Source organism: Cyrtonyx montezumae, unplaced genomic scaffold, assembly GCF_038088225.1.
Source record: "Cyrtonyx montezumae isolate F1298 unplaced genomic scaffold, pur_monq_1.0 scaffold_20, whole genome shotgun sequence".
Taxonomy (NCBI): Eukaryota; Metazoa; Chordata; class Aves; order Galliformes; family Odontophoridae; genus Cyrtonyx; species Cyrtonyx montezumae.
In genome coordinates, this window is record NW_027071937.1 from 7,524,137 (window position 1) to 7,545,000 (window position 20,864).

A 20,864-nucleotide genomic window follows, 5' to 3' on the forward strand; every position below is an offset into this window, starting at 1 on the left:
ACTACAACTTCCTGAAAGGAGATTGTGGCGAGGTGGGGTTGGCTTCATCTGCCAGGTAACAGCAATAGGGTGAAAGGGAATGATTTTAGTTGCACCAGGGGATGTTCAGGTTGGATATTGGAGAAAAGTTGTCAGAAAGAATGGTGGGGCACTGGGCACAGGCTGCCCAGGGAGGCAGTGGAGTCACCATCCCTGCATGTATCCAAGAAATGCAGAGGTGTGGCACTGAGATGTTTTAGAGGGGGATGTGTTGGCAGTATGACTCGATGACCTTAGAGGTCTTTCCCATCCTTTATGATTCTACATCTTTGAATGCAGAGCACCGGAGATCACAGTACTGGGATGCTACGGAGGAGAAGAAGAGGTTGCTCTGTGCAACAGGAAGGCAGTGCTCCAGGCAGTGTACTGCACCAAACGCTAGCTGCACTGAGTATAAAATGAAACAAAATTTGCATAGCTCTCTTTTTCACGGAAAGCCAGTAGCAGAGAGGGGGCACTGATCTTAGTAACTATTCACCTTCTGACATCAGAAACCTCCGATGCAACACACAAGACTGCTGTCGCGAAATCCCTGATCACAAACATGAAGCTCCTTCCCCTCCTCACAGCTGTGGCCTGCTTCACGCCCCCAGCTCCCTCGTTCTTTGTACCACAAGTGATGAAGTTTTTTTTCCAGATCACATGAGCCAGGATGAAGGGGAAAATCCTGCCAGGAACAGAGATGGGCTGCGACCTGAACCTGATCAAGGGGAGATACAGACCTGTACCCTGACAGCTATATAAGAAGGTGCCTGGCACAACAGCAAACACTTTTTCAGATGAAAGACTCCCATGAGTCAGCCATGCATGTGAATGAAGACAGCGTTTCAAGGAGGCTTGGAGCCACTAGCAAAACTTTTTTGTATTTCATCATCGCTACCCTTGTTGCGTTACTCGTCTTTGCGTTAGCCACCATCATGGTTTTAGTTATCCGGAGAACGGTAAGCAATTCTCACTTCACTCACTGTCTTTTTCTTTTCTTCTTATTTATTTATTTTTAATATAATCTTCTACTCTAATCCGAAAATTATCCCATGGCTGGAAGATCAGTCTCTGTCCCCTGTTATAAATGCACAAACGAATCAGAGGAAAGACAGAACAAAGAGGGAGATGAAAGAATTTTCAGAAAAAGAAATCCTTTCTCCGTGGGTTAATTTCTAGCATGTGGTTTCTCATCTGAGAATGGGAGTGAAAAGCTTGTAATGCAAGAGTCAATCCACCTTCTGTCCAGCTGGTTCATAGGAGAAGTGGAGTGGGGGCACAGCAGTGCCTGTGTGTGTGACACCTGTGTCACCTTTGTTTATGTGTCTTCCTTGGAGACAGGGAAGAACTTTACTGGAGTTAAATGCCACATTAGAAACGGTATAGCCTTTACACAAAAATCTGAGTGCTGGAGCATCTGCACAATGATTCAAAGAGTGAACACACCAGCATGGGGCTGCTGAAGGGAGCTGTCCATGGAAAACAAAATATGATCTCTCAGCACAATATTTTCTCTTCCTAAATTGGTCTTGTGCAATCTGTGTGTCTGTGTATGCACATTACCAAGAAATTAAGCCATTAAAGCTTGACTGATGCTTCTTTAAGTTGTACCAGTGAGGAGTACCTGAAATCAATGCTCTTCCAAAATGGGAAGCAGCTTGTGCACAGTTACAATGAGACATGGGGGGGTTCAGGTGATAAATATTGGGATATTAAGGGAGATCTTTAAAATAACAGCTTGGATAATTACAGAATTGCCAGAGCTTTCCTATATAATTATGCTTTCATTTGTGCTTATTATGAAAGTAAGCACTGAATTACCTCTCCATCAGGATAAATGCAGTTAGACCAGTTGCCAGAGGAACAGCATTACTGAAAGAGTTGAGATTTTCATTTAAAAGAGTAATGACATTACTGCAACTGCTTTGGAAACACAGCTTGGCTGAACAAGGAGGCAGGAAGCTGAGGGGTGAGAGAAATGCGAGAAACAGAGCAGCAGTTTTACAGTGAGAGGGGAATTTGGCAGAAGAAACATCACTCGCTTCTTGTTCTCACAGGAAACCAAGAGACCCTCAGTCCAGAAGCAGCAGTCATAGGATCATAGAATTATTAAGGCTGGGAAAGACCTTTAAGACCATCTGGTCATTCTTCATCCATGGCTGTCTTGAACTGATAAACTGGGGAATAAGTGTGAGATTCTGATCCTGTGTGAGAGGCTCCTCGAGCATCACCAGGCTTGCTCCAAAACCATTGTGGCCACTGGTCACAATGGCAGTGTAGGCTGGGCAGAACCTCCTGTGGGAAATGCAGTCATGGCTGGGCTGAGCATCCCATAGCACTGACTCCAGCAGCTCCAGGGCTCGGGGCTGTGCAGCTCTGGGAGTCCTGTGGGCAATGAGTCCCATTGCTGTAGGGACTCCACCATCACCAGTTGGCTTTGTTATTTCCTTTGTACCTTCTCTAGAGAGGATCAACATTTTACATGACCAACCCTTCATGGTGATCTGGTTTTCTCTCCAGATGTGAGTCAGGATCTATGAGTGAACCCTAGGCACAGTACTGGCCTGGTGACCCATGTCTTGGCTACGTTAAGTGGACGATGGCAGGTGAAGGAGACTGCATTGAGAAAGGGAAAATCAAACTGTGTAGAAGCAAGGCACTTCCCTCACCCAAAATCTAGGCGCTCTGAGTAACAGAAATATATTGTGAAAGATCAAAACCACAACAGCAAAAAAAAACAATTGTTATTTCAAAGCTGTTTCTCTGAATCTAGTTACATCAGTTACAATATTCATTATTCATTTCACTGCATTTTCCAGCACCCCGAGAAATTTTCTCTTCTACATTTTGTTTTCAAGAAAGGCATTAGTGCACAGTGTCAGACCCGGGAAGTGTCATTTTTTGGAGCTACCTTCAGAGCTGAAGTCAGTTCAGCTCTCAGCTTTCATCCGCAGAAGCGCTGGCATTGGGCCATTCACTAATCTACATCTCTCAGAAGTGACTTTTGTTTTTCTCTCAGATAAGAACAGTTGCTGCAGAGAAGACCTTAGCTTGCATTTTCCTTCCTAACACTCTTAGAAGGGCCCCAAAGCCTGCATGCTCCTGCCTGCTGCAGTCCATTGCTCCTTGTGTATATATGCATATATATACACATACGCACATCTATGAAGATCTTATATATATGCAGAAAGAATATAGATATAACATAATCTCTCCATCACGGAGTGTGAAAATCAGTGAAAGAGTAAGGATAAATGTAATCGTAGGGCACACAATCTTAATGAGATCATACACTGTACTGCATTGGAAGCCCAGGCCGCGGGGCACAGCTATGTGAAAGGATTTTGGGTGAGATCTGGGACAGCTCGTCTCTGCTCTTTGTCGCGGTCCTGTTTTCAATCTCCCAGCCGCACAGGCTGCCACGAGCTGTCCCATCGGAGCCTGCTGGCCCCCCCTGGTGGACAGCCCTAACAGAAAGGAGAGAACTGCGGCACTATAGGTTCATAGGTTCTTAGGTTCATTAGGTTGGAAAGGACCTACAAGATCATCTAGCCCAACCATCCTCCTATCACCATCCCTACCCACTGAACTACTAAATCAAATCCCTTAGCACCTCATCAAAATGCTTCTTGAACAGAACTTGAGCTGTCTCCTGGCAGCGGCTTTCCCACTTGTTGAACATTGAAGTACCATCGCTTTTCCTCCTGCTCGGCCATCCACGGCTGATGGGGATTAATTAATGTCCCCAGTATCTGCTGCCAGGACTTGTGGGATGCATGTCTGGGGGAGTCTGGCTCCTGAACTCAATTCTGGGGGACTGTGTTTTGGAGGTGTGCTATCTTTGGGTTTCAAGAGGCAAATAGGCAATGCAGAGACCTCTGGTTGAATGAACACTAGGTCCTGAGCCCGAGTGTGAAAACAACCAAAGGGAACAGCATGGAGCTGTCAGGGGAGGGTCCGGTGGGCGCTGGGGAAAGGCTGTGCCCCAGAGGGTGGTGGGCAGAGCCCAGAACTGCTGGAGCTTAGGGAGTGCTGGGACGCTGCTCTCAGTCACAGGGCTGGGGTTTGGGTGCTGCTATGCAGAGCTGAGGTTGGGCACAGTGATCCCTGCGAGTCCCTTTGAGCTCAGGGTATATTGTGATTCTATAACACCAGTGCATCCCAGCTTGGAAAAATTACTTGCAAATATTTAAAGGAAGAAGGAAAGAAACGAGTTTCTTTTGCACTTGATTATTATTTTCTCTATTGAAGTAAACACAAATTCTTCTGTTGCCAAGTGAAGACTGAAGTCCTTCATCGTCAACACCCAGATAGCTGCAGACAGGGTGAATTCACTGTACTGAACTGTTCATGAGCTGGGGCTGTAGAATGTAACCTCCCTGAGCTCCCAGTGCATGTCTTTACATTCCAGATTACACCATTACAGAAATATGCTTGCTGTTATAAAACAGCAATGCTAAGTGGCATTTCAGAGAAAACTCTAAAGCTTTATTTGAATGCCTCGTCAATGGACACTAAAATAAACTGCATTACTATCTGCTGTTTTCAGACATGGGGGAACTTCCCAGGTGAATTGACATGACACGTCAATTCGTTTTCATTTTTCTCCTGTTGCCCTGGCTACAAATCAAGCTGTGAACCAACAGCCCCATCCTGCACATCTCTGAGGGAGGGCTGCTGGGTGAATGCCTCCTGACAACAACATCTCCGTCGCTGTACGGAGCACTTGGCAGGCAGCAGTGGATTTGCTGCCTGATATCACTGAGCATAATGTAGCTGGGGACACAGCATCTCTTTGTCCCCTGTATAAAGGCCTTTAATTCCTTGCAGAGTACAGAAATGCTCGTACATTGCATTGGAAAGCAACATTTCCCCACACCTTGAGTGTGTGTGACAGAGGCAGCCCCATACGAGGGTCTGAGACATGAGCAGAGAGGATCTGGAAGGTTCTCCTCTGCAATACTGCCAGCCAGAAGTGCTCTCAGCCCAACATCTGATGAGATGTGCATAGTGGAACCAGGGGATGTTTGGAGGGAGGATGTGGTATAGAGGAGGCCTGTAAATGCCATATTTCCCAAACTACGGATCTAGGTTCCTATTCTGCTCCTAACCCAGCAGCCTTCCTGCATACCTTGGCAAGATCACCTGGAGAAAGTCTTTGGCTCAGCAACAGAAAACTGATCCCTGGTCTTACAGTAAGCGTAGGAAGGGAAAATAGGGAAATAAATGTGAGATACCCAAATCATGAAGCAGATCCATTGTCTCTATGTGTTATGTGACACTTGCTGTTAGGCCAAACGATAACACTGCTTTGCCTGGAGCAGACATGGCTCTGCACTTCAGCTATGGTTAGGACAAAGTCTAATGGAATGTATTCATAAACATCTAAGGCCATAATATCAAGTGTCAGAAATGGTCACAACATGGCTTACCTCACTGTTTAAATGTCTTCTTTTTCCCCATACCACATATTATACTTACACCCAGAAATAAGGGGCTCATATTTTAAGTCACTGGGGATCTCCAGCTCTCTGTGGATGAAGTTGTCTCCCACCATGTATGCAGTCATTTCTCCCAGGAGACAGAAATAGAGGCAAGACCACAGATGAATCCCACTGACTCTGGTGGGTGTCCAGTCCCATTCTGTCCTTCTCCGAGGTCTGAAAGCCACATTGGAGCTTTCAGGACTTCTGCTTCCAAAATGACCCCAACAAAAGCCACATAGAAGAAATTACTGTGTCAGAAATATATAGATTTATGTGATAAAGAATGATTGAAGGAGTTTTTCAAGAACCGTGGACATGTGGCACTGAGGGATATGGTCGTTGCACATGGTGGGATGGGTTAATGGTTGGACTTGATGATCCTAGGGGATCCTTTTCCAACCTTTATGCTGGAGGGCTGTGCCTCCTCAGCAGCCCCTGCCCCATGGTGCTCCATTGGAGCCACGTGCTCCATAATGCCTGGTGCTGGCTCTGCATTGCCTTCCAGCAATGAGATGGAAACGTGTAGATCCAGCAGTAAAGCAGTGATCTGCTTGAACAAAGAACAGCTCTGCTCCCGGAATAACCACCCCCTCTCCCACGTCTCTTTCAGGCAGCTGATCCTGCCACAGAGGGCAGCACAGAACGGATCCGCAAAGGTAAGAGACCTAACCTGACAGTCTGTGAGATTCATTCTGTCTGTAATGCCAATATTGCCCATGATCACGAGTAAGGCGACTGTACACATCTCCACAGTGCACATAATGGCATTTCTTGGTGAAAAGCCAAGGCAGTGGAAAAAGAAAGAAAAAAAAGAAAGCAAGCTTTCAAATTACTCAGTACCTAGGAAACCAGGGCATGGCTGAGGAAGTCACAAGCATTTCTGAATCTGCCCTCAGGTGTCTTTGCAAGAGAGCATTTTTGCCAGATGATGTCAACATCAGTCTGTTAAGTCTCATTTTAAGGGCTGGCTCTTGCACACGTGGGCATGATGTCCCCATCTGTGCAAGGACTGGGTGTAAATGTGCTGGCATGTACTTACAAACAATTGGACCTCCTCTTGAACTCCTACTACGTATTTCTTACCCTTTGTGGGGAAAAGAGAGGAGGGAAGGGGCAGATCTAATAGAGGGAAGTGCAGAAATGCAGCAAGAGGCAAGGAGGAGGAATTTAGACAGGCAGAGCATGGACGTAGGGAGCCCAAAATAGGAGAAAGCTTTCTACCTAGACAGTAGAGACAGCATACCCAGATTCTGCCTTGCCCTAGCATAAATCAGAGGAGCTCTATTTGTTTCACTGCCATTTCCCTCTTGGCTCCATAGCTCTTAGCACCCAGCATTCTGAGTTCTTGCAAAGACGATTCCTAGTTGGTGCTGGAGGATAGGAGACAGCATCACCTCCCACTCTACAGATGGGAAAACTGAAGCACAAGGCCCAGAAAGCCCTCGTCACATAACCATCTTTCTCCACCTCCATTTTTGCACACAGGTGACGTAATGCTGAATTTAGGCAATGTTCACTCAAACCGGGAGAAGTTTTGAACCCAGGGCTCTTCTATATTGGTGTTTCCTCATACCACACAAAGCTGTCCCTGCACATCACACTGCCCTTTCACAGAGCTTCTCAGCAGCCTCACCATCACCTGTTGCGTTTTAGAAGTCCTGTAGAACTGGAGGGATTTTCTTTTCCCATTAGGGTGCCCACAAAGTGTTGTGCTTTTTTTCCTGTCTATCCATGGATCTCCTCAAGTCTCTCTCGGGCTTTGTGGTGCTGCTCTCATGGCTGAGTCCCACCACCAGCTGGAAAGAGGCAGTGAAAGCCATGAGCTGGGGCCAGCAACTGGCAACCATCTCCCAGGCTGGTGTTAACGTGAAGCAAAGCTCGAGTGATACTGGTGTTTCCAGAGCAGATAGAAATCTCACTAATAGAGAAGTGCATCTCAGTATAGAAATAGACAGATACATTTCCAAATCTCACAGTCTATGCCAACGGCTCCATCTCCCCATCAAGGCAGCAGGAGTCTGATCTCTCCAGGAATTTGCAAGGTATTGTTTCATCAGGCTGAAACAGTTTTGCCTTTGGGTGAATATCAATGACAGGCTTCCTGTCACTCTGAATTCTGCTGCTGAATCTGAGATGATGCCATTTGCATAAGACAAAGGAGGGGATGACAAAGAAATGCCACCAGGCGGCATGGGCTGCTGGAAGCTGTCTGCAATGGGTGCAGGTGCTCTGTCAGCCTATCAGCTTCTGTTGCACAGCTCTGGTGGGGTAATGGAGCGTTAAAGTGTGAGCAAATTACAATGGTCTTTTATTTTTCTCTTAAAATGCATAAAGCAGAGCTAATTGATTAATAGATCCCAGCAGGTAATTTACAGCAGGGAGCTCTGCCAGGCAGCGTTTGCTGACTCCTAAGCAGGAGCTGCAAGGCCCATCCAGCAGCTGCAGAGCAAGAAATAGGTACTCCACATTGCAGGACAGGGACTGTGATGAGCATGCAGTCGTTGTGGCACAGCCACTTCCCAAATTAATTCTGTAATCCCAAAACAGGAAAAACACTCTGACTGCACTGAGATTTCCAATGAGATCACACTATTCTTAGCTATACACTGGTGGGCACTAAGGCTGACTTACAGAAGGTCTGTGCTCCTGACTCAGCTGTCAGCCCTCGATGGATGGTTTTGCAGCAGTCTGCAAGCAGTAGCTGAGATGCAATGTCAGCTAATTAAGTGTTTGTTTGAAGAAACGACAGCAGCTTCCTGCAAGCCTGTGTCATTGTTGGTGGAGTGCCTGAGCAACAGGGGAAAGGAATTAAATCTGTCACAGAGTAAACGTTTGTGACATGTTCTTTCTGTGGAAATATTTCTCTTTGGAAACTCATCTACGTTTCATAAGAACGGAATCACATATTAATACAGGCCAGAAGGAAATTATTGGTAGATTAATTTTATAGAGGAAAATACAAGATGCAGAGAAATGTAGAATTAGAGTCATTATGGCTGGAAAAGGCCTCTCAGATCACCAAGTCCAACCCCAACTCCACCATGCCCACTGACCATGGCCCTCAGTGCCACATCTCCATGCTTCCAGAGCACCTCCTCTGGTGACTCCTCCACTGGAGAAGTTCATAGGTTCATAGGTTCATAAGGTTGGAAAGGACCTACAAGATCATCTAGTCCAACCATCCTCCTATCACTATCCCTACCCAACTACTAAATCAAATCCCTTAGCACCTCATCTAAACGCTTCTTGAACAGCCACCATCTCCTCGCTGTCCTCCCCAAACCTCATTTCCCATGAAATTAACTGCACTGTTAATTAACAACTGCAGTTGTTAATTTGTTTCATAGTTCGAACTACAAAGACAAGAAACCAAATCTGTTCTCATTTACGAAATGAAAACCCTGCAGATACAGATGCTTGCATGCACTTCTAGGAAAAAACTACTCCAAAAGTGTGGTCAGGCACTGAACAGGATGCCCAGGGTGGGTGGAGTCACACTCCCTAGATGTATTCAATAAACAAGGAGGTAGATGTGGCACTGAGGGACGTGGTCAGTGGGCAGTACTGATGGACGGTTGGACTGGTTGATCTCAGGTATTTTCCAACCTTAATGATTCTGCAATTCTATGATTCATATTTTTTTTCTCTGTCAATAAGATCCATCACCTGTCGATGGACAGACAAGGATAATTCAAAAGAAATTCAGCACCCCGTTCACAGCTGCAATGGAAAATAGCTTCCCAATTGAAAACCTGACCCCAGGAGCTAGAGATAATACAGATGACATTCACATCCTTGCTAGCCTAGAGTAAATCAGGATGGAGCTGGTGAAGCAAACAGCCTTTCCAGAGCTGCAGTCATATATCTGAGTGCAGACTGACATTCAACATCTAAAAATATTCTCTTCCAGCCTGGAATTGTCCAGAGCAAACCACTGAAATCATGGGATGTTACACATCCCAGGGCAGTGGGCTGTTCAAAAACACAGACCCCACATTTCCAGCATATAGATTTTAGCTTTATCAGCTTCAGTACATGTGTGTTTGTGAACTCTGTAAGGGTCTGTCCTCAGCAAGATCAGGACTCTTGAGCTGTGTTTCTCATTTTAACAAAGCTTGGCAAATCTGGGCTTGTAAATGCTAGGCAGAGTGCACAGGCATCCTCCTGAGCAAGTATCCAGGGGAAACTACATCCAGACTGGTGCCAGTTAGTAAAAATGAGAACTTGTTTAATTAATAATGAGCTGTTCAGTATTGCTAAAAAGTGCTGAATGTTAGAGCCACAACACAAGCACAGCACCTTGTACTTGGCCATGTTGAACCTCACTAGGTTCACGTGGGCCCACTTTTCAAGCTGTCCAGGTCCTTCTGGATGGTGTCCCTTCCTTTTATACCAACTGCACCACTCAGCCTGGTGTCATTAGCAAACTCACTGAGGGTGCACTTGCTCCCTGTCATTGATAAAGATGTTGAAGAGCAATGGTTCCAAGATGGAAAGCTGGGGGACACCTGGACAGAGGGCACAACCCCTCTGGCTATGGCCATCCAACCAACCCTTTATCCACTGATCAGAGCAACCTTCAAATCCATACCTCTCCAATGTAGAGATAAGAATGTGATGTGGGACCATATAAAAGGTCTTGCAGAAATCCAGGTTGATGACATCAGTTAATCTTCCTTTGTCTACTGATGCTTTCACTCCATCATAGAAGACTGATGGGTTGGTTAGGTACTAGATGATTATATATATATATATATATATATGAAGAGCTCATGAAATTAAGGAGATTTTTCTGTTTTTGGAGATGAGGAGGATCCTCAAAGATGCCATCCGAGGAGTTTTTGCTGCCAGGGTAGCAGGCTCTGGGTAGTGCTTTGCTCTGTCACAACGATTTCAGCTCTTGATTTCACTGCCCTGTATCTATACCCACCTCAGAAAAGGGGAAAACTGAGGCAGCAAGCAGTGAGAGGGGTACCCAGCTGGAGCTACATCTCCTTGGACCTGGCTGGCAGCAGGTCTAACCCTGTCCTGGAGCATTCAGGTTCCTCCTGGCCAGCAGACACAGCCTCTATAGGTCCTGCTGATTCAGCACAAGGCTCTTGCCATTTAGCACTGTGGGTGGAAATTGTGGAGGTGGCAAAGGGGCAGCAGCACTATCAAACCCCATTGGCATACTGGGGAAGAGCTGTGTTATGGGCACACTAGCCTGTCCCTTTCCCTGTGGGCTGCCCGCTCTGACTGCCTGTGGTAAAAGGCATCAGGAAGGTGAAAGTGAATTATCACCCAATAGTTTCTTTAGGATAAAATAGCCTAGATAGCTTCCTTTAAGGCTCCTCCTTTATCAGCAGGTTTCCTTCAAGCAGCCTGATGCTCGCATCATGGTGGACATGCAACCACTGGGGCTCCTTGATACTCAGACCCCGCTGAGGCTTTGCTTTTTCTCCTTCTAACCACATTTCTAAGATGATATAATCTTATTGACTTTAGTGGGATCACTTCCGATTTATGCTGCTACTTAGAGCAGAGCCAACTAGGTGATGTGATTGAACATATCCATTGATCAGTCCTGCAGCTCTGGCAATTTCAGTCTCTGCTGGCTTGTGCTGAAATGATTCGGATAAAAGAAGTAACTTGAGAAATAAAACTAGAAAATGGTTATAAGCTGCCTCAGCAGAGCGAGGACAGGAAATGTCTCTATACATTTTTTTTTCCATAACTTGCCTTCTCAGAAACACAGCTGATGTCACCAAATAAACACTTTGAACGCACACATAAAACTTGCTGACATCAATGAATGTAAGTACTGCTTTGAAAGTGTGAAGTGCAGCCACATCAGTGACGATCATTCTTGAGAGATGCTGTGAAAATCCTGAGGCAGCTGAGGGCTGATGGCTCCTGGCAACACTGGCTGCTCGTGTGCAGGCACAGTGCTGTTCTCACCTGGCAGAAGCTGCAAGGCTTGAGCAGCAGCGGATTTTCTGCTTTACAGAGTAAAGCCCCCACATGGCACCACCTTTCTGTATAAATATCTTCTTGTTACTGAAGGATACCTGCAATGCAAGTGGGCTCAGGGCCCTGGCTGTGGATTACCAGGGACTCTTGCTCCCACTGCTGCTCTTGCTGCCTGAAATAAGGACCAGAAAGGCTGTTTTTTTCTATCCTGCACACTAACACAACTATATTGGTATGACTGTCATCAGAAAAGTCGGCTTTGGTTTTTCTCTGGGGATTTCCAGCACAGCTAAGGGAGTTTGAGACATGAGTTACTCATTGTTGGAGAGCAGGGAGCACCTGCTCCCTGAAACTGCATCGGCTAATGAAATCAGAGGAAAGTTACTGTTCTTACAAGATGTGCACAGGCTGCTAATCCAACAGAATGAATGCAAAAGATCACACAATCAAAGAGCTGTAGGGGTTGGAAGGGACCTCTAGAGATCATTGAGTCCAACCCCCTGCCAAAGCAGCTCCCAGCCCAGGTTGCACAGCTCGGCATGCAGGTGGTCTTGAACATCTCCAGAGAAGGAGACCCCACCACCTCTGTGTGCAGCTCCAGTGCTCCGTCACCTTTACAGGGTGCACTGTTTCAAAACACCAACCAATGGGACTTTGTGGGCCTGCTTCTCCCTGATTTCTCTATCCTCCTGGCCAGGCATCTCTTAAAATCAGGCCAAGCACACATTGTAAGGGTCTGAAGTTCTTTCCTGAACCTTTAGTTTCAGGAATTGTATGAATGTTGAGACTCTCAACTCACTCGGGATTTAGTAGATTCCTGATACACTATTGATGTAAGGAACAAGAAACATGTCATCCCATGCCATGCAATAGCATCACAATGTAGTAGAGTTCAGTTCTGTGTTAACTGCTCCTTCAAGAGCCCTTGTAGGCTGGGGGATCTGTAAACTGAGTGACAGGAAAATGTAAATGATTTGTGTACCTCGAGAAAGGGGTTTATAATTTGGCAGGACGCTGCTGAAATTCCTTCATGCTTTGTTCCTTATATTCAGCAGTAAAATAAACCACCAAAAATTCCCAGTTCCCCAACTGAACTGCTACAGTGTACCTTCCCCAGAGATGTAAAAGAGGGAGAGATCAAGGCAGTGAGAAATAACCATCCACCTGTGTGGCTGCACTGAGGGATTGCTCTCTAGTGTCCTGAATGTATAACTTGTCTCTGTGTCCATATGCACGTGGGCTGTGCAGGGCTGTATACAAACAGAGAATAAGGAAGGGATAATTTGTTTCCTTCAGTGAATGCTCAGTATGATAAGAGAAGGAGAGGCTTAGGAAAAGCAGATGGGCACAGGAGTTACTGGCACAGGTTGCCCAGAGAGGTGATTGTGCCCCGTCCCTGCAGACAGACAAGGTCAGGTTGGATGGGGCTCTGAGCTCTGACGGAGCTGTGGGTGTCCCTGCTCACTGCATAGAGTGGGATCAGATGGCCTCCAACTCAAGCGATTCTACGTGTCTGGAAAGAGAAGTGAAATGGGAAAGGAAGCGGAGGGGTGCAGGGTCGGGGATGCGGAGCGGCTCCGGATCCGCCCGCAGTGCCGGGAGCGGCCGTGGGAGGGAGCCGGCACCGCGCGCTGCCGGGCTGCGGGGCAGCCCCGGTACCCCCCCCCCGGTACCGCCCCGAAGATCCTTCTGCCGAGGGTCGGGCAGTGGGGCCGAGTTGGCCGGGTGGGGCTCCAAGGGCCGCCCCGGAGATCCGGTGGCATCCGCATTGTAACGGAGGGGACGGAGTACCCTAAAGAGCTATTTTAAGAGGCAAGATTACTGAACGGAGAGCATTGGGTGCTATGAAATCAGCGTGCAGGTCAGGTATTACCAGCCAAGCTGAAGGAAACATCTCCCTGGCATATGTGGGCTGCTGCTTGGAGCTTCCATTGTGCAGTTATGAGGAATCATAGAATGGTTTAGATTGGAAGGGACCTTAAAGATCATCATCCAGGTCCAAACTCAGGATGATGGGTGAAGAGTGATGTTTCCAGGCCAGTCAATGCCCAGGAGAATAGAATAGTCTTGCATCAGCAGCCTAGGTGGAAATAAACACAGCTCTGGTGATAGTGCAGAGCAGCATTCCCTGCATCAATGCTGAGTTTGGGTGCTCAGCTCATCCATCATCACAAGGAGCTCGGCTAAGTAAGCCCAGCACAAGCAAGCTCTCAGAGAGCACAAGGAAGAGCTCCTAAAGGATTTCATCCCGTCCCATCCCATCCCGTCCCATCCCATCCCATCCCATCCCATCCCATCCCATCCCATCCCATCCCATCCCATCCCATCCCATCCCACCCCAACCCATCCCACCCCACCCCAACCCACCCCATCCCATCCCACCCCATCCCATCCCATCCCATCCCATCCCATCCCATCCCATCCCATCCCATCCCATCCCACCCCATCCCATTCATCCAACCCCATCCGATCTTATCCTGTCCAGTCCCATACCACCCTATTCCTTGGTGCTTACCCAGCCTGGTGGTACCGAGTGTGGTGCCAGACACTGACTTTTTGATAACACAAAGAAATCAGGAGTGCTCACCTGCTTGTTGTTTCTTTCAGGGAACACCTCTGAAGATTATTTAAGAATCCTACAGAATATCCCAGCCAAGGGAGCTGCTGCATACATGAGAGGTCAGTGGGAGCTCTATCCAATTACGTAAACATTTTCTTTAACCTCAAAAGAAACAGTAAATAATTATAATCTCACACAAACTCACATTTCCATTATTCCCTCTAAATACTGCAGAAGGCCATTTCTCACTACACCTCCCTGTCTTGGGTTTCCCAAGGGTCTGCACAATCCCTATGACCTTTCAGCAACCCAATCCACCTGTGAGTGCTCAGTCACCACTGGGGCCCTCTCTAAAGGTTTCCAGTAGGATAACCACAAAGCAGATGTGTGGATGTCCCATGCTGCACATCCATAAAACTGAATTTAGGCCAGCAGAGTTCATCGGCTCATTTCACAGTTTCTTTGCTTTTGTTTCTAGTGTCAAACTCAGTAAACAGCTCGAAGCTGAGCTTGGCTGGGAAGGGAATATGTGACAACATCCAGTGCAAGAGCGAAGAGCTGGTGATACGCGAGCAGGGCCTCTACCTGATCTACTGCCACCTCAACTTCCACTTTGCCAACTGCTCCCGCAGCCCCACAGACCTCAAGATAGAGCTCCTCGTCAACGACGAAGTCAACCGGCAGACGCTGTCCACGTGGTGCGCATCAGACTCGTGCCAAGAAAAGAATTTTAAGACCTTGTTCCAGCTCCATTTGACGTACCTGAACGTGGAGGACCGGATATCAGTAACACTCAGCCATCCTAAATTCCTGAATGAAATTCACCTTCCTAATGATAACGTGCTTGGGGTCTTGAGGTACAGCGATGAGATGTGAGGAGCTCTCCCCAACGCTGTGCAGACTTTCTCTGTCCTCCTGTGATGACAGCAGCCTGCTTTTACTAGGCTACACCTTGTTTTACGTTTCCTATCTTACCTCATTGCTCAGGTAAATGAGGAACTTTGTGTCCCTGAATGAAATCTAAAACACTGCAGTACCCACACCTGGCAGACATCGGGTTGCTCTGGTTTGGTCACAGTAGGGCTGTTGTTGGACAGCAGATCCAGCACCACAGACGTGCCAACGGGTCTTCCAAGCAATGCTGTGCAAACACAGACCAAAACGCAAGCAGATTATGGGAAGAGCACACAATATCAAGACTTCTTGGCTAATGCACTGCTGGCAAGGTGCCTGCGCTCAGGAGATGGGGAAATCCTTTTGATCTGAATTTTATGGAATAGTATAATTTGACACAGTCGTTCCAAAAAAACCTAACAACCAAAGCTTGTAATTAAGGCTTTCTTTTCAACTGGAGCATGCAACCACAAATCTGGAGCAAGTTTATGGATAGGTCATACGAAGGAAAGAGGAAATTGCTGTCTACCAGGACGGTATCTAAAACTCTGGGACAGGGCGTAGGAAACTGGAGACTCACCAAACATTTCTGTGTGCATTCTGCTACAAACTTTATGCAGTTTAGTTCCAAGTGTTTTCCTTTTCACTATTTATCCATCTTCTCTATTTAATATTAAGCTCTTTGGGGCAGAGCCTTTGTATATGCACCATGTTAAGCCTCTGTTCTCACCTGGAACTTCTAGACCTTCCGGTAATTAATATTAAAAATTAATCTTCTTGTGCCATGTGATAAAGGAGTTTGTTATGATACTTTTTCCCCAAATCGTGCCCCACCTGTTTGTCAGTTCTCTGTGTGACACAAAAGCACAGTGCTGTGTAAATACAGCCCAACATCTGAACTCTTGGAAAATCCAAGATTTAGATCTGAGTTTCCGACTTTCCCAGCGATGATTTCAGGCCTGGCTCTCAGCTATGAGCTGTGGCATTCGGACAGTCCAGATTTCGTTTGAGCTTCTCTGAGTTATGAGGTAATGAATGATGCAAGCAACCTCGGGCCCTCTTACTCCATGAATTTCAGTAACACATGCTTCTATTTAAAATCTGATTCTCACCATGAGGGAATGTATGAAAAAGTTGCCAAGGATTCAGGCTTTCCTCTTTTCCCTTCGTCACCGGGGCTCTACTGCAGCCTGTTTGATTTGGCATTGAGCTTTTTCCCTTGGGTACTGTTTATTCTTTCTTCCACATGACTAAGGGTAGGTGAACTGTTCACACCAAAACTTTTAGTCATGCATTTAGCTTAGAAATCAGTTTCTGGCTTCCGAAACCCCGGAAGTCTTTCATTGTTCAGATTTATCTGATGATCAGTTTACGTGAGCATACTCAAAATGCTTCTCATGGAAGTAATTTTCTACTTGTGATATTTCCTGGTACATTCTTGAGGATTCAATCCATTGACCAGGTGAGTTCAAAATGCAAAAAACCTTTCAAAGGGTCATAAATAATCAAGCTGACTCAGTGCTATGGATATCTCCTTTCTGTTTTGATAAACATTGATGAGAACAAAAATCCCTTCTGCTATTAATGACCAAAACAAAAACAAACAAACAAAAAAACTTAAAATTCATGATATATTCTTTTTCTTTACACATGAAAGATACTTACAAAATCCCTTTGGCATGCCCATGTCATTGTCACCTCCACTGGCATCACCTCACCCCTCTGGACCCTACAAATCCTTCCCATCTTGGAATAAGGTTTTCAATTTTTATCTGCCACAACCTTGGTGAGTACCACCAATGTCCAGAGAAGAGTCATCAAGTCTGACAGGAGCTATAGCTCCTGAATATTGAAAGGGCAGCTAATGAATGAAAATATGCATTTACTCCCTCCACTCCCACCTTTCCCTAAGTGTTTTGAATTGAAAGAGAAAACCCATTCTTTAAAAAAAGGAGTTCTCTTCATAGGGTTATTTTATTCTATTATTTTTCCAGATCGAGAAAATCCTGACGAAGCAGCACTAAGCTTCCCAGCCCATGGCTTTTTAATACTGAGGGATGAATCTATTTGGCCTCTACTTCATTGCCTCTGAGAACTAAGAATAAATTATAGCCATAAAGAGGGCCCATTAATAGAGTGCAATTTTGCCATCAGTTGTAAAACTGTTAGATAGCTCTCACTGAAACGAAGCCCTGAGTCAAGCAGCAGCCTCCTTGCTTTCTGGCAGCCTCCAAGTCACTACACTCTTTCATCACTTTTCCTTCTCTTATTTCCCAGTTCTTTGGGGCAGTTTATTTTCGATGATGAGTCTCTGCTGAAGAAGTAAATACATTCAGGCTGATCCTTTGCACAATGCCACAAGTCTTCAGCAATGTCCATGGTGACGCTTTGGGGAAGGACCCGTTCCCATGGTCTCAACTTCCCACTGGCTCTGCTCAGCTCACCCTGCTCTTCGCTGAGCCATGGATGCTTCAAGGAGTGGATGGTGTCAGTGCTAAAGTGACTGAGAAAATTTGAAAATTCCTCTCCTGCACCTCAAATTTGGCAAATATGTGGCTTTCTGTGTGTCTGTTTTAATGCTAAGCTGACCAGAGAGAAGCAGCATTTTTACCCTTATCAGAAGGGACTGCACTCTTAAACTGTTTTGCTTGAAGAAGGAGCATCTGCAGGCTTTAATACATGCCATTATTTGTGACCCTGGTTGGCAGAAAAGATGTGTATTACTAACTTAATTCCAGCTGTTGTTAAGAAATTTTAATAGGAAACATAAATAGAAGACAAGTTAGTGCAATTCACTTCTATCCAAGCTCATTGAGAGGCAGCAAATCAAAGTCAAATCAAATTTGATATCAGAGATTGTAGAGTTGGAGCTGAACTTCCCTGAAACTGCTAGGCTTTGAGTCCACGATGGATTACACTTCATAATGCTCAGCGTCACCCCCTGTGAAATTGGCCTGAACCCAGACTTCTCAGAGCACAGATCTGGAAATGAGGTCATGGCTTATCTGACACGCATTTGTTTGTCAGACTGCACAAGTGCTCAAAGAGGACATGGAGATTTGCATTCGCTTGGCTCGTGGTTTTGTTTCATTTTGTGTTTTTCCTCATTTCCCAGATGGAGGAAATTGCAGTCACTGAGAGAGGAATCCATCAGTGTGCCATAAGCCAACACAGAATGAACACTCCTGCTTTAAAGTCCCCCCCTGGATCCACACCACTCACCTTCGGCTGCACACCCACCTGGCTCTGCATTCCTCTTACACAAATCTCTTTGGAGAGCAAACAGAATTCTTGAGGAGCCTCGGCCACTAGCCATGCTCTTAAATTAATCTGCTCTTTTTCAGAATGTTAGCCTTCATAGTTAAATATTGGATGCAATTTCTTTTCAAGCATTCTATCCTGTGGTTAAAGTGAGAAAAGGACTAATTGGCATAAGCAGCCAGTTAAAATAGCAAAATTAGTGAGGAGCCTTTTGGGAACCTCTAGCTGGCCTGGATGATGCATCTCCTAAAAGTGGAAGTGATACAGCATGTGTTGAGTGTGAAGAGTGATGGAAAGCCTCAAAGCCAAGGCAGCTCCTGTAGGAGGAAGAACTGCAAAATGCAAATTCTGACAAGCAACACTTATGACAAAATGGGTCACACTCCGTGACCTCAAAACCTCTTTTCAAGGTTGCTGCAGGTCTACTAGAAGAAAACATGATGAACTGTGAGGAAGCAGAGTCTTGGAAAAGTGTATTGGCTCAGTCTGTTCTGCAGCAGTGCCCCCACCCAGATGAGCTCATGTTTAAAAATCCCCAATGACCATTTTCAAAACAAATTGGGGGAGCTTGAAGGTTTGGGGTGGAATAGAGTAGAAACCAAAGCAGAACAGCACAGCATGTTCTGAAGTTCAAATGTACGCAGGGAGAGCCCACAGCTCCTGGCACATGGCTTCTGCACTGGGGCCACAGCCTTCATCCCATCCCTGGTCAGCATTGCCTCTGGGTTGCAAGGGCTGCTCGCAAGCAGCTGCCGTCCTCCTCTGTTGCAAGAGGAGGATGTTGTACACCATGAGTAAATTCATCATGTTTTCCAGAGATGCCATATCCTGCAGGTATTAGCACACCATTTCCCTTCAACCACATCCACAGCATCTAAATTTAGGATTACTGTTTCCCTATACAGACAGCTTGAAGCAAGAACTTTCAGGAGATGAGTCAGAGCACCCAAATTAGCTGCCTATATTAAGCACTGTCAGCTGGTGACTGAGTCTTCACTAAGTCCACCAAGCCCTGGTTCTCAACAGCTCCATTAAAGACAAGAGAATTCAAAGATTGCTTAATCTGTGTCCTGATCACTTGTGGGTGCTTTCTACAGCTTCCTATAGAGTACAGCGAGGGTGTGTGAGACTCTTGGAAAGCCCACAGCTCTCCAGCAGAGGAAAATTGTATGGCATAACACCAACGCCAACTCAAAAGCTGTTGGATGTATGGATGGATGCAAAGAAGTATAAGTCTTTCCCAGTTGGGTCATTTCATTCCCTGCACATTGCTCATGAAGAACTGAGGGGGGAGAGCAACATCTTGTAATTAAGCACCAATTCAGTATTAAGGGTTCGCCCAGAAATTGTTATTAAATAGTTTATATTTTTTATATTTTCCTTCACTTTTATGAATCTCCATTTCTTTGGGATTATTTTTTTGTTTGGTTGGTTTTTATTCTGCTTTTTCCTCTTTGCTTCTATCTGTCCTTCTTATAAAAATGAATGGAGAAAAATATATAGGAAGGAGAAAAAAGAAGAAACCACAGAAATATGAAGTATTGAGGTGAAACCCAGTTTGAAGGGCTAAATGAGCTCTACTGATGCTCTGACTCTGAAGATGTGAGTGCACCTTGACATAAGCAACAGTCTGAAAAGAAGTATGTTTACAGCTTACACTTAAGAGGAAGAATAAGTTTCATGCTTAAAAATCGAACATGAAATTTGTTAATACCTTATATGAATGTAACTTCGGGGGCTTCAGCTGAATTCCTCAAGCTTGACAGTGGTAGAAGAGCAGAACTTCTGCCTTTGGCAAGCACATTGTGTGCAGAATATCAGAACCTTTATATGTAAAGGGTATTTTTTTATGTATAAGCCTGATTGTGTTGTGAGACAGTGCACTGGGGGCTTTAGCTATGTGATTATAGATTTTGAAGTATAAAATACATTTTGAAGTATAATTGTATCATGTCAAATGAAGTATTTTTTTGTTGTTGTTAATTATTTTGGTTAAAATATTGTGACAGGAGTGGGGAGGCAGCGTTTTCCTGAATAAACACATTCTGATTCATAACACAGTGAAATGTGTCTTTAATCAAACACATCTGCATGAAAAAAACCAAACACAGCCAGTGCTCTGGGTGTTACGGGGGTGATGGAGGCAGATGTGGCTGCTGCAAATGTTGGAATTCTGAGCTGGAAAGTGCCCAGCACTCAGCACATTGCTGCAGGGGACTCTTCCTGTCTAGCAGGTGTTGAGGTGTAACCAAGAGGCTCTAAAACCACACAGCCACTTAAATACCTCAATGTTTCTATGCAGGAAGAGACACAATGCATGAGCGGGTATGAGAAGCCTGAGCAATTCGGGATCGTGTCACTACATGCCCAATTCAGTAATGTGCAGTTGACTCGTGCCAAAATTTGTAAAGAGCCTCTTGAGCTTTTCCTTTCAGTTTGATCTGCCGTTGCAGGTACATATATATGTATATATTGAGCTCCAAATAATTTCAAATCAACTTCAAGGCTGTAAAACTCAATAAACAGGGAGGACTTCAGTGTACATTTTGTTTGGGTATTACACGAAGTCACTCAAAGGGCGATGGGAACTGAAAAGCAAAAGAATTCTCCTGTTTTTATTATTATTATTAAATTAAACTAATAATGAAAAGTATAGCAGCTATAATTTTGCATAAGAATACAAAATAGAC

General features: G+C 45.5%; 1 protein-coding gene across 1 annotated transcript; it reads left to right on the forward strand.

Moving 5' to 3' along the window:
* The first annotated feature begins 429 nt into the window (after positions 1 to 429).
* Positions 430 to 15,691, forward strand: TNFSF8 (TNF superfamily member 8). Its single transcript, XM_065737162.1, has 4 exons — positions 430 to 980; positions 6,118 to 6,163; positions 14,067 to 14,138; positions 14,498 to 15,691. Exons 1-4 carry the CDS (start codon positions 819 to 821, stop codon positions 14,893 to 14,895), a joined length of 678 nt encoding a protein of 225 aa, XP_065593234.1. The 5' UTR covers positions 430 to 818; the 3' UTR covers positions 14,896 to 15,691.
* The last annotated feature ends 5,173 nt before the right edge of the window (positions 15,692 to 20,864 follow it).